We start from the raw sequence: 14716 nt of genomic DNA on the forward strand, positions 1-14716 counted from the left end.
AAAAAAATATTGTTATTTATCAATACTTATTAATAATGAAGTACTATTACAAAAATACTTAACAACAGGAGAGAACCTATGATACATTCATAAAAAAAGACAGCTGTTGAGTCAGTTTTATTAGCATAGCACTTTTTAACAATAAATACTGTGTTTCAAAGAAGTGTTGCTGAAACTTGTACCTGAATGCTAATGTGTTAAGGAAAAACTCCCTAGATGGTTACGTTTGAGAGGAAGAAACCTTGGGAGCTACCAGGAAAGTTGTACAACAAACAATCATAAAATGAATACGAATAAAAATGAATAAGTCTTTTTCTGGAAGTTTTGCTCTACATTTTAAATGAAAATAAAATTAGAAGCGTTTGCAACTCATCCTCGAGGTCTAATAACAACAGATAATCACAAAAAAAATAATACTTTTAAAAAATTAATACTTAAGTCTTTTTCTGGGATGAATATTAAGTTTGAAGAGTTTGCAACTCATTTTAAAGATCAAATAATAGCCCACACCGAAATGTCTTGAAGCTATACATTTACACAGACCTCCCTGTTGCTTCAATCATATCCGTTTGCTAGTTTCTCTTCTCTTTATTGCTCTGGAATTGCAAATGCATGACACCTCTTGCATGTGTATGAGAGAGAGGAGCATGTTTCATTTGTTTGGAAAGGAGAGCTGATGAGTACGAGTGTTGTAGAGACAACATAGATCCTAGAGAGATAAGGATCTGCTACATGACAACAACCTTCATTAAGCACCTTTTAAGGCCATTAGGGGAGGCTTGAGCTCTTCAAGCCTCAGATAAACATCCCTCCTCTCTGTTTTGTTGGAGGAGGGAAGCTGAAGCATGTTTTGTCACAGAGATGTTGATAATTCAAGATAGTACATATTTATTCCATACAGATACAACAGCCCTGTTGAAAAGATGAAGAATATGTTGTGTTTTGGATGCTGGTGTGCTTTATGTTGCCAGCAGATGCCTTAAAAAGAAACAGCGACTCAAAAACCCTTGGAGAAGCTTTCGAAGTTTATATAAGTCAACTGTGAAACTGCAGAATGTATAATAATTGAATAACACCCATTTACTGCCATTATAACGCTGGGAAGAGCCAGGACATTTTTAAATATAACTCCGATTGTATTCGTCTGAAAGAAGAAAGTCATATACACCTAGGATGGCTTGAGGGTGAGTAAATCATGGGGTATTTTTCATTTTTGGGTGAACTAACCCTTTAATCTCATTGGCAGGTTTAACAGTCAGATTGCCAGCTTTGTTCAGAGATCATGTGGCAGTCCGGGCCAATGTTGTGTCAGGAGACAAACGTCCAGAGATAAAGAGGCTGATGAAGTGGGAACAAACGGCAACACCTCCATGGTGCTGTTGAGGAAAGGTACATGCATGCATGTATGTTTTGCATTGCTTTTGTTTTGCATGAAATGCATTGCTTCTCATAACATGCATATACAGTGTTGGGGAAAGTTGCTTTTAAAAGTAATGCATTACAGTATTGCGTTACTCCATAAAAAAGTAACTAATTACGTTACTTAATTACTTTTTATGGAAAGTAATGCGTTACGTTACTTTTGCGTTACTTTTTAAATCTGGACAGGGCTTGCTTGTTTGTTTTTAAAATAAAAAAGTTCTATTTTTGACAAATATAGAAAAAGTAACTCAGATATTCTCTTGTAAATTAAAAAGTAATGCGTTACTTTACTAGTTACTTGAAAAAAGTAATCTGATTACGTAACTCGCGTTACTTGTAATGAGTTACCCCCAACACTGTGCATATCCAGTGTAGAAACTGGGTCCTGAAGCAGAAGCAATTTTTACTTGTATCTGTTGTCAGCTCCAGCAGGTTCGCCGCAGGAGTCAGCAGTAGTGATGGTGGATGAGCTGCTCATCTTAAGGCCACACCAGCTCTCATTCCCAGAGGCTGGACTGCGTGTCATGATCACACCACATTTCTCTCCACGCACCCGTCTCACTATGGCCGGACGTATGCTCATCAGTGAGGTGAACTCCAACATCACTCTTTTATTTTATTTTATTTTTATTTGTTAATGTTACCTAATACAGAGTATGTCCTTTGAATTCCGATTCAATTCCTGTATTTGAATTGAGGTAGTAAAGAGGATGCATGATTATATTGTATTATTTGAAATGAAAATTAATATTATGGAAATTATTATTAAAATGGAATGAAAAAGAAGAAATTCATGTAAATGGCTCATACAAGTGTAGTTTTTAATATATTTTTCAGTAGAAATAAATTGGATATGGAATATGTCTGGAATTTGTAATAGTCATAAATATTTAGAAAAATATTTAGAAATTTGTATTTAATACATAGTTGTTTGTGGGGGGAAAAGTTCAAATTTGCTCACTATTGAACTGTAAAAAATATTTTTTGAAGTTGTAAATAAATCAAACATGTTTTATGAGAAAATACTTATATTTGAGCCTTCTACTTCAAAATGTCATGTTTAATTCAATGTTACTTGCTGTTTCTTTGTAATTAATTGTGAACGTTACTAGCAAGAGAAAATTGTTTTTTTTTTAGTGTAGTAATAAAATTGATTGTTTTTATTAATTATATACACACATATTTTAGAGTTATATAAAACTTTGTTTTCAGTTTGAAAACTTTGTTTCAATGTGTTTCAATGTTTCAATGTGGTAGACCGTAGATATTTGTGGTGCTGGTTTACAAAATCACTATTTAACTTGATGGATGTTTTGATAGTACTGAAGACAAATATGTCTGATAAGTTATTTTTATTATGCATATCACATGTTCTATATATCAGGAAATAAATAGAACGGTTTATCAAAATTTATGTAGTTTTTTGTCACACTGTAAAAAAAAAAATTTAAGTTATGAATAAAAAAAGATTATTGGAACATGTTTTACAAGAAAATACAATTTCATTTTTAAAAATGTATATTAGTTAAAATGTTAAATGGCGTTTCTTTGTAATTATTTGAGATTTACAAGCAATTTCTTGGTGCAAATTTTTTTTCATTATAAATTACCCCAATTGATAAATTGAAAAGGGAGTCAATTCTTGAATTCAGAATCTTGTCTAACCCTGAATGATGCAACTGGCATTGACACTAATGACACACCAAAATGTCAATTCCTCTCTTTTCCTTTGCTCTGCTCAGAGACAGAGACTGCTCCAGGAGAATAAGATGAGCAGGACCTCAGGGAAGACATTCGGTTCTAGAGGGATAGTAAACGGAGGAAGTGTTGAAGCACAGCAAACACCTGAGGACACAGAAATGACGGATGGTAAGAAAGGAGCGAAGGTGGAGGTGGAAAACTCTCAGCCTGAGGAAGAGGATGAGGACGGGGACGAAATGTTCAAACCTCTCCATATTCCTGGTTAGTGCACGAAACCAGATTGAATGCATCTATAAAACAAACGCTTATTGGTTTATTCTGCTGCTTGTGGTAGGCCTTGAATCATATAATCTAGGAGAATCTCTAGTTACCTTTATCTAGTATGTATACAACTGTATGTAATGTCAAGTAAAATCAAGTCACATTTATTTATATAGCGCTTTATACAATACAGATTAAAGCAGCTTCACGTTAAAGGAACATTTCAGCCAGAAATGAAAATGTACTCACCCTCAGGCCATCTAAGATGAGTAGATTCTTCTAGTGATGGGAGAAACGAACCATTTCGAAGCTTCGAATCAATTGAACCAATTGCTTCGCAAAATGATTCACTGTTTCGAAGCGCTCGAAACACCACACGCTGGTGACGCCTGCTGGTCAAAACTGTGTAAATGCAACAAAAACTAAACATGCCAAAACATGCATAAAAACAGCTTTTACAAACCCAATGCAAATGCTTTCTTGAAAGTATAATATATTAAATGCAATCAAAATAATAAAATACCATTAAAAATGAAGTGTCTGTAAAATATGCGTCTTTAAAATAATTATTATTAATTTGCAAGGGCTTGTTTTTGTTTGTTTTATGGAGAGTTTGTCTAAACAGGCCAGTAAGAGACTATTAACTACTACTCATCCTTTTAATTACACAAATGTCTCATTAAAAATGTCTACAAATTGATCAAACTGATCCGAGATCGTATAACCATAGACGCTGATTCATTGGTTTGCTGCTGGAGGGCGATCTCAGCTCGCATGATTCACGGGTTCATGGAGATCATCGCCCCTAAAAGGCAAACTACTGAAATTTCGAAACAGTTATGACGTAACGAAGGCGCGTTTACTGAAATCACGTGACGTCTGGCATTTTGATACGCGCTGCGAACCACAGTTGCCAAGTCCGACCACTGTTTCGAAACAATTGATTAGCAAAGGTTTCGAAGCTTCATGAAGCAGTGTTTCAAAAGCGGCCATCACTAGATTCTTCAGCAGAACAAATATGGAGAAATATAGCATTGCATCACTTGCTCACCAGTGGGTGCTCTCCAGTGAATGAGTGCCGTCAGAATGAGAGTCCAAACAGCTGATAAATCCGAGACCGTATAACCATAGACGCTGATGCAGTGGTTCGCCGCTCGCATGATTCACGAACTATTCAAGTTTTAAGACTAAGGCGAACTATTACAATTTAGAAACGTTTCGAAACGAAGCCTCGTTTACTGAAATCACGTGACTTTGGCATTTTGACACGCGCTCCGAACCACTGTTTCGAAACAATTGATTAGCAAAGGTTTCGAAGCTTCATGAAGCAGTGTTTCAAAAGCGGCCATCACTAGATTCTTCAGCAGAACAAATATGGAGAAATGTAGCATTGCATCACTTGCTCAACACACCTGTGCCAAAATTTATGCAGTTGGCAATAACACAGGCAAAACGATCAAAAAAACAAAACTGAAAAGGACAAAAATGTCCAAAAGGTCGCACAAGGGTTAATGTCTTGTGAAGCCAAAAGCTGCCTGTTTATAAGAAACAAATCCATCATTAACATGTTTTTTTATTTTTTTTTTAACTGTTACTTTCGGCTAAAAAATGAGTCTATAATCCATAATATTGCTTTCTCCAGTGAAGTCGTCTCGTCTCAATCAGGAGAGAAATCTGCACAGATCGACCACCGTTTACAAGCCAAAACAGTCCAAAACAGCTCTAAACAAATATGTGGGTGGATTTTGATGTGAGAGACAACAGGGGATGAACTGTTTCACTGGAGGAAGCGTCATTATGGATTATGGACTCATATTTTAACCGAAAGTAACAGTTTAAAGTTAAAAATGTCTTAACGATGGATTTGTTTCTTAAACACACAGCTTTTGGCTTTACGAGACGTTAATTGATGGACTGGAGTGGGGTGAACTATTCCTTTAAGATAGGACTATTATTGTCCATCACAGTAAATAATTGTGTATATACAGTACATACATACATGCATATATTTTTTCTTCCAAAAAATGTATTCAGAAGTAATCAAAATAGTACTTTGAAAATGTTCTTTGGTTATTTAGTCTCTGTGTCTTGTGTGCATTAGCTGGCTACTGTGCGCGTCTGAAGTGGCTTGTGTCCTGGCCGCTGGCTGTTCTGCTGTATTACACAGTGCCTAACTGTGTTTTGCCGCGTTGGCATCGCTGGTTCATGATCACCTTCATTGCATCAACCCTCTGGATTGCTATTTTTTCCTACCTCATGGTGTGGATGGTAAGAAAAAGATGAAAAATAGACACTCTTATTAAATCTAGCAGTCTTTACTATTCATTCTATGAGTTGGTCGATTATGCTGATTTTTGTCACTATCTGGTGTGTTTTGCAGGTCACCATCATCAGCTACACACTTGGTATTCCTGATTACATCATGGGAATCACTTTCCTGGCTGCTGGCACTAGTGTACCCGACTGCATGGCGAGCCTCATCGTCGCCCGCCAAGGTGTGTAACCTGTATATGCACAGAAAAATGTTTGTATGCATGCTTTTATCTTTAAGATCATTTTATATAAAATCTTGAAGTTTGAAATTGTTTTAAGTATAAAGTAGTTTTTAAACGCTAGAATTTTCTAATATAGATAGATAGATAGATAGATAGATAGATAGATAATGGTTGCTAGGATTTTGCTATGTGGTTGCTAGGGAGTGGCTATGCAGTTGCTAGGGTGTTCTGGGTGGCTGCTAGGATTTTGCTATGTGGTTGCTAGGGAGTTGCTATGCAGTTGCTAGGGTGTTCTGGGTGGCTGCTAGGATTTTACTATGTGGTTGCTAGGGAGCTGCTATGCAGTTGCTAGGGTGTTCTGGGTGGCTGCTAGGTTGTTGCTTGGGTTTTGTTAGATGGTTTTTAGGAGGTTATGGATGGTTGCTAGAGTGTTGCTTTGCAATTGCTAGCATGTTTTATCATGCGGTTAGCTTGTCTCATGTTGTTAGCATTTTTAGCTTGTTTTAGCACATTGCTGGAATGCTTTGCAACATTTTAGCATTTTAATAGCATATTTTAGCATGCTTTAGCATTCTGATAGCATATGTTAACGTTGCGAACATGTTACTAGCATGTTTTAACACATTGCTAGCACGTTTAAGCATGTTTCGGTATGTTGTTTTAGCATGTTATTTGTAAAATACATTACATTCTCATTGTATTTTGTGTCTCAGGAATGGGGGACATGGCAGTGTCGAACTCCATTGGCAGCAATATCTTTGACATCCTGCTGGGACTGGGCTTCCCCTGGGCTCTGAGGACGCTAGTAGTAGACCATGGATCAGCAGTGAGTGTTTGATTTATTTTACTGTTCGTGCAGTGCAGATGTGTTTCCACTGATGCTTTCCTCTGACCGCTCTTTGTCTTTTGTCAGATATTCATCAATAATAAAGGCCTGGTCTATTCTGTCATCCTGCTGCTCGCATCAGTCTTCCTCACGGTGAGTAATGCCTTAATCACAACATACAAGAACACACAGAGGGTTTGGGGTTCCAGAATTGTTAAGACTTTGCACCACCATGGATCTCACGGGCTTAATTGGCAAATTAGTTAAAAAAATATAAAAATATTCCATAAAAGAGAGACGAATAGTTCATAGAAATCTACACTGAGCTCATCTCATATGATGGACCACTGCTCTACAGCAGGGTTGGGGAGGGAACTGCAGAGGGTTCATGAGTTGATGAAAAGCTAATAATTAATTCAGTTGAATTTAAAAATAAAATAAATAAATGAGGCTGCGCAATTTCCAATATTTCTCTGGACAGAAGTTCACTGAATTTATAAATAATTGTAATATGAAGTTGTGTAAAGCCCTGTGTATAAATAATAATAAAAAAAAAATCAAAATAAAACTTTTACTGAACATAAAAAAAAAAAAAAAAACCTTGTATACACAAACTGCTTATCACCATCACATATTTGGAAAAAATAAAAAAACTTATTTGAACAAGAATGTCATCATTGAAATTTTAATGTAGAAATTTAGACAGTGTAGTTTAGAAAGTATAGTTAAAAATTATCAGTAAAAATTTAATATTTCAATATTATATTAATTTAATTATTATATTAATTAAATATAAAATATAAATTTAAATATATATAAAATTAGATATATAAATACAAGTAAATTTTATTTTTTAACAATTAACATGAATATAAATGTATTTATGCAATTTACAGAGCTCATGTGGTATTCAGGTAAGCTGTCAAACATTTTGAACACATTTCAGCCATCTATCCTAACAATCTTTTATCTTTATCCATATTAGTCCAGAATAAGTCGTAGTGATGTGCACATTTTACTAGGCTATTTGCAGTGACAGAACTAACATCTGTAACAAATCTCGCCTCGTGCTGATGACGGCAGTCGCTAGTGAAACTGTTGACCTGCCATTTATAAACATTAGACCTAAAATTATAATATAATATTAATCAGATTACTCATGTCACACTCAGTCGAATCTATAAAACATGTTTTAATATGCCAGTAGGAAAACATGCATCACCATCTTCTGTCGGAAATGGGAAATGCATCCTGTCTGACCAGAAACAGGAATAAAAATGAATGACCAGAAAGTGGGATTTTAAAAGCAGAGGCACCGAAATCCCCCAATCGCACCGTTTACACACATACACAATGCTGTTAGTGTCCATGTTGACTCTATCTGTCTGTCTGTCTGTCTCTGTCTCTGTGTGTGTGTGTGTGTGTGTGTGTGTGTGTGTGTGTGTGTGTGTGTGTGTGTGTGAGGCACCGAAATCCCCCAATCGCACCGTTTACACACATACACAATGCTGTTAGTGTCCATGTTGACTCTATCTGTCTGTCTGTCTGTCTCTGTCTCTGTGTGTGTGTGTGTGTGTGTGTGTGTTTGTGTGTTGTAGGTCCTGAGTGTGCATCTAAACGGCTGGAAGCTGGATCGGAAACTAGGTCTTGGTCTCATGCTCCTTTACTCCATCTTTCTGCTCTGCTCCATCCTCTTCGGTCAGCTCTAGAGGCGCTGACACACTCTTCAGTGCGTTCTTGTTTTGGTTTCATTTTTATAGTGTTTTTACTGTAGATCAGGTACTAAATCTTGACTGATTTCATGCCTGCGTACAGTGTATTAGCAAGAGGAAATGTTGTGCTCTGCAGAAACAACCTCAGCATGGTTTTCAAGATCCGGTCAGTTGTTTGTTCTGACCACAGCAGGAACAGATAAGCTTCAAGCTGGAAGGTTTACTGTATAATATAATGATTTCTGTCTTCAGTCGACCCAGGATGCTGACAACTTCCAGAAACACTAAAGTTACAATCAAGCACTGTTTACCTGCTTATGACTTCAGTAATTCTTCTTGGCAGTGTTTTACCCTTGTAAAAAAGAAGTACATTTTAGCATACTTAATTTAAAGAATACGTGTTATGGACATAACATACTTTAAATGAATATACTTAAGTGTGAACTGAATGTAATATTTTCAGACACTTAATTGCATGTTCTTTGCAATTAATGAAATTGTGTTATAGTTTAAATGTATATTAAATGCAATTAGTTGAACTTAGGAGTGTTTTTTGACCCACTTAAGTAGGACTTAAGTACATCTTTATATGTAATTTTATAATTACTTCTGTTGTCTTTGAAATATGGTTGAATTGTAAAGTATTTAAATATATTTCTAATTACACATTTGTAATGATGAAGTTGGAATCTAGTACATTTAAAATATATTAACTTTGAATGCAATATTGAATAACAATACAGTTAAAATTATAATCAAGTACTTTACATGTGCTTCAGTATGTTAGTCAACGCATCAAAAGTGTACTTCTTTAAAACATGACAAAAGATTATTAAAACAATGATTTAAAAGTAAATTTGACATTATTAGTGTATTTTTTAAAAGTGTACTTAAGTGTGTTCAGAAACAGTTCTCTCTTTAAGTCACTTAAGTGGCCTTGCATGTCATTAATATTATATGCAGTTTTTTTTTAAATATTCTTTTAAGATTTGAAGTACACTACAAGTGCACATTTAATACAATTAAGCACACTTCTTTTTCACAAGGGTAGCTCTGTTGCTGTGTTCTGATTGGCTGAGCTGCATTGCAAGAGCACCAATAGAGAGTATAACAGCACTGGGACGTTTCACAGTTTGTATTACGCCGCCGTTCACAATGTTTCAGCCTATATATGCGGCCCTTTCTCACTTTTTAGGAAATTAAAAATCCATAGTGGAGCTGGACTAGAGTGTTTACAAAATGCTTTAAGCATGAAGGGAAATCTCTGATGTTCAGCCGTACTGTTACCTGAACTATTCTTTTTTACTTAAAGGAATAGTTCACCCAAAATGAAAATGTGCTGAAAATGTACTCACTCTTAGGGCATCCAAGATGTAGATGAGTTTATTTCTTCGTGGGAACAGATTTGGAGAGATGTAGCATTTCATCACTTGCTCAGCAATGGATGCTCTGCAGTGAATGGGTGCCGTCAGAATGAGAGTCCAAACAGCTGATAAAAACATCACAATAATCCACAAGCAATCCACAGCACTCCAGTCCATCAGTTAATGTCTTGTGAAACGAAAAGCTTTGTGTTTGTAAGAAACAAATCCATCAATACATTTTTAACTTCAAACCGTTGCTTCCAGCTAAAATATGAGTCCTCTATCCATAAATCCATAAATTTGCAAATCCCAAAAATGCAAAAAAACACCAAAAAGGAGCATTTTCCTTAAACTACTGCACACACAACAGCACAAATAGCCTTAGATTGATTTTTTTATTATTGCATGTTTTGATGAAAATTTAATCACTAATTTGTGAATTATAGAGCTAGTTCACCCAAAAATGAAAATTCTGTCATCATTTACCCACCCTGATGTCGAACCAAACCTTTATGACTTACTGTCTTCGGTGGAACATAAAAGAAAATATTTTGAGAAATGTATCAAGTGTTTTGTTTTTGTCAATACAATGCAAGTCAATGATCTCCAACGGTTACCAACATTCTTCAAAATATCTTCTTTTGTGATAGAATTTTTGGGTGAACTATCCCTTTAAGAATCAATCAACACTCATCACACAAAAGTAAACTTGTACAGCAGACTATTAAAGTTTTCTAGTTAACTTTTGCTGTGGATATAAGACATCATTTGGAATGACAACGGTTAACCAAACAGACAACTCATCAGTAAATCACAGATTCATTTATTTCTGTTGACTGATGGTAATGTAATCAATATGTCAGCATGTAGTCCATGAAAAAGTAACTGTACTCTGATAACTTGTTTGTTTTTTAATTGTACTCTAATTACAAGTACTTGGTTTTTGTAATCAGATTATGTAATAGCACTGGTTATATAAAGACTGTTTATTTCCTGTAGTTATTGTCCAAGTAATCACGTTGTGGTAATTCTGTCTTTAATCTGTTTGCACTGACTGTAGCAATACTTCTGAATTCATAGAGACTGATCATTTGTCTTTGATGATTCATGTACGTGTGGGAATATTTGTAGAAACATAATAGGTCTTTTAGCGATAAACTAATATATATTTAAACAACAACAACAACAACACAGGCTTGCCTGTAGTAGTAATTTAATGTGATTGTATTTTTGATAGTTGTTTTTTGGATGGATGTTTTTAAAAAGAGGTTTGTAACTGGTTGTTATAGAATATAATACATGTGTACTGAATTTTTTTAGTGAAATTTCAGATCTTCCTCCTAAAAACAATTCATTTTAATAGTTGTAATTGGAAAATACAATGTTCATAGAATTGAAAAAGTTATATAGGGAATATTTAGGGTTATTTGTTATTTATGTAGATTTAGACCTGTTTGTTATTAAGTATGAGAGTACACAAAATTAAATATTTACTGTCTATATTTAACTACGATTTGCCTAGTTTTATAAATTCTAGTTGAAGTGTTTTTAATATTTCTATATTACATAGAAATGGATATGGTGTGAGTAGTGTTGTTAGACTGGAGGGAAATCAATGAGTCTAGCAATAATGTCTACTCTATACGGTTGTAAATTTCACTATTGATAACAATTGGCATGTTGGCATGTATATAGATAAGCAGTCTGTGACTTCTGTCCTGTGATATTCAACTAGTTTTGTAAAGAGTGAAAACACTGAGATGATATTTGCTGAATGGTTAGTGCAATCACAAAACAGTGATGTCACTAAATAATAATTATGGTGGAGGGGGAAAAATCAAATTCTTCATGGCTTTTCCATAAAGGTGTGCTGTACAAAAAAAAAATAAAAATCTGTTCTTGTGTGCAATAAAATGTGCAATAATAAGAATGAGAGGTTCTGTCCAGTGTTATTTTAGCATAATTGAGCTGCTATTATAGGTTTTTATTAATAGTTTAAATTAGTTTTTAATTTTTATATTTCAGTATTCATTTTAATTTTAATAATTGTGTTGTGTTTTGTCATGTTTACTAGTTTTTAATGTCTATAGTTTTTATTAACTTCTAATTCAGTTTTAGTTTGTCATGTCAGTGCATAAAGTTAAACTAAAATGGGAAATGTTTCCTTGGCATCTAACTGTTGTTTTAATACTTTATTTCAGTTTTTATGGTTTTAACTAAACCCATTCTAAAATAATTTTAGTCTTAAAAAAGTTATGATAGTGGAAATCTTGTGTTCTTTAAAGGGGACCTATTATTCAAAATTCACTTTTGTATTGTTTTTGAACATAATTATGTGTTGGCGGTGTGTGTACACAACCATACTGTTGTAGTAAATATTCATCCACTCCATTTGTTATTTTCCCCATAAATCAGAAACGTGTCTCAAAATGAGCCGTTCAGGAATGTTCGCCAATGTGATGTCATTTTGAATAGGCCCCGCCCACGACTGGTAACAATCTCTTCCTTATTAGCTTAGCTCCTCCCCTGAGTGAGCTGTACACAGTCCACCATGTTTATCTCCTCGCTAGACCATTTTAAACCAGCATTCAAGTACGAAATTCATTCTTATAAGCTACTAACATTATTCAGTCAAGAGCAGTAAGTGATTTTCTTTTTGTTTTGCTGTGATTAAAATTCACAGCATAGACAGCAGTAGGTATATTACACTGCTGTCACACAGATCTAATACACACATGCGATTTCTTTCCCAGCTGTTTATGTTCACAGACATAACAGACTGTGTTTATGTGAACTTTGTGTGTTTTGACATATCCTTGTGTGTATTTGACAGTTTAAGCGTAATAAGAAGCGTAAGAGAACTTAGTTTAGTACTCATGTGACGTGCTATCTAAAGGGGCGGTCACACTGCACTTTTTGTTCCGTTGACTTCCATTCATATGCATGCGAATGCGTCAGACCGGAAACGCAAGCTTGTGCGAAAGTTTCATAAACATAATAAACATAAACATAAATTTAAAACTGCAGCGCTGCAGGAAAATGGAGTAGATTGTATGTTTTTACATTTTAGATGTATTATTATTTATGTGTTGATTTTAAGTGTTTAAAAAGACACTGCAGAGCGTGAAGTCATATCACGACCGTTGCAGCGCACAAAGAAATTTAGCATGCTCAAAGTCTAGTGTGACCGTGGCTTAGCCAGCCTTCTCTGCGAGCTCTTCGGATGGGTGCGCTCAGAAAACATCTCTGGTTACTGTCGTAACCTTGGTTCCTTGAGAGCGGGAACGAGACATTGAGAAGATCACAATGAAAATTCCTCCCCTTCTCCAAAATCCTGAAACCTTATAGGATAATTCCAGTACAATATACTGGCCAACTGTCGCTAATTATGCGAATTGCATGCAAATACTGACAAGCCTGCCGGCAGTATATAATGCAGTGAGATCGATAATTACCTGAGAATCTGAGACTGAAAGCTTGCCCCACTGATCTAGCAGCGATCATGGTGACCCTCGCAATATCTCGTTCTCACTCTCAGGGAACCGAGGTTACGACAGTAACCGGAGACGTTCCCTTTCGAGAGCTTAAGCATTTACTCTACATGTGAAGATCGCGATGGGAACAATATAGAATCCCGTCATGAGAGCGGCGAAGATCAGCCCGAACCAAGGGCTAAGACCACACCAAGCATGGGATAGAACAACACACAATTCCCAACCAATAGCGATGCCGCTAGGGAAACCCATAGCTGATAGGCGGAGCTAGACCAATGAGCATCTTAGCTCAGGTACACAACATTAGTAAATCTGGCCAGAATAAATGAGCGGCTGTACTAATACAGGGCAGACACAACAACAATAGCAAGGAAGCGCCGTGCATTTTATGTAATGTGCCGTTACCTAGCCTGTGCTGCGGAAAACGTAGAACATCCGACACGGGACAGCTTGCCGAGTCGATATCTCTATCATAGCACCATTTCACGAACACTCCCCATTTAAGAGCATACAGACGCCTATAGTAGAAGGTGCACAAGACTCAATGAGCGTCAAGCACATGGGGAGACAGGGTGCTTAGCCCCTCTAGGACCCCTGAAGTAACCATACATGAAGGTTCCACAGCTCCAGGCTGGGGTGCCATATCGAGCCGTTCGCTTGAGATAACAGGTCCCTCCTGAGTAAAACAGCAAGAAGAACAGCGGGCAGTGTTAGTGAAAGGCTCTCGTTAGTGAAAAGGACTGGCGACAGGAACGACGGGACCGGACGTAGTCGTCACCCCAAGGGAGGGGATGGCCCACCAGGGGCTCGCTGGTGGCAGTGGTCCTCGTCCCCGTAAGACCACAAGCGATGCTCCTCCAAATTCCTCAAAATGTGTGCTGGCAAGTCAGGGCAGTGCACGCAGTTGGACTCCGAGAAGGCTACCTCAGTGTGGGCCAGGCCTAGGCAGGCAATGCAGTGCTCGTGCGGGTCCGTCGGGTCGATGGGGCCCATGCAAATTTGGCAGAAGGTAGCCATTGGATGCGGTGAAGATGTTGTCTTGTCTTCAGGTGCGTCTTCGACGATGACAGCGTGAAGAAGATTATAATGTAATTGTCGCTCTCACCGCATTATATACTGCCTGCAGGCTTGTCGATATTTGCATGCGATTTGCATAATTAGTGACATTTGGCCAGTTTATTGTACTGGCGTTATCCTATAAGGTTTCAGGATTTCGGAGAAGAGGAGTTCCCATCACGATCTTCGCAATGTAGAGTGAACGCTCGAAAGAGAACCATATATCAGAAGTTTAAACTTTCATGATGTCGAAGAACTGCAATGTCACGTAAAAGTGTTGGGCAGTAACGCATTACTTAGTAACGCGTTACTGTAATTTGATTACTATTTTAGTAACGGAGTAATTTAATGCGTTATAATTTTCAAAATAGTAATTAGAGTATAG

The 14716-nt window shown here is 36.5% G+C and overlaps 1 protein-coding gene across 1 annotated transcript in view; it reads left to right on the top strand.

Annotated features, from left to right (window-relative positions):
• The window catches only part of LOC107745309 (sodium/potassium/calcium exchanger 3-like), a 33969-nt gene extending 25031 nt beyond the window's left edge, over positions 1-8938 (top strand). Inside the window, exons 9-16 of the mRNA XM_016559169.1 lie at positions 1247-1389; positions 1846-2012; positions 3165-3384; positions 5486-5652; positions 5765-5879; positions 6593-6705; positions 6793-6858; positions 8304-8938. Of these exons, the coding sequence (XP_016414655.1) occupies positions 1247-1389; positions 1846-2012; positions 3165-3384; positions 5486-5652; positions 5765-5879; positions 6593-6705; positions 6793-6858; positions 8304-8414 (1102 nt within the window). The 3' untranslated portion in view covers positions 8415-8938. The remainder of the gene's footprint in view (positions 1-1246; positions 1390-1845; positions 2013-3164; positions 3385-5485; positions 5653-5764; positions 5880-6592; positions 6706-6792; positions 6859-8303) is intronic.
• Positions 8939-14716: the final 5778 nt, after the last annotated feature.

Source organism: Sinocyclocheilus rhinocerous, unplaced genomic scaffold (genome assembly GCF_001515625.1).
Source record: "Sinocyclocheilus rhinocerous isolate Xijiao unplaced genomic scaffold, SAMN03320098_v1.1 scaffold1399, whole genome shotgun sequence".
Lineage (NCBI taxonomy): Eukaryota > Metazoa > Chordata > Actinopteri > Cypriniformes > Cyprinidae > Sinocyclocheilus > Sinocyclocheilus rhinocerous.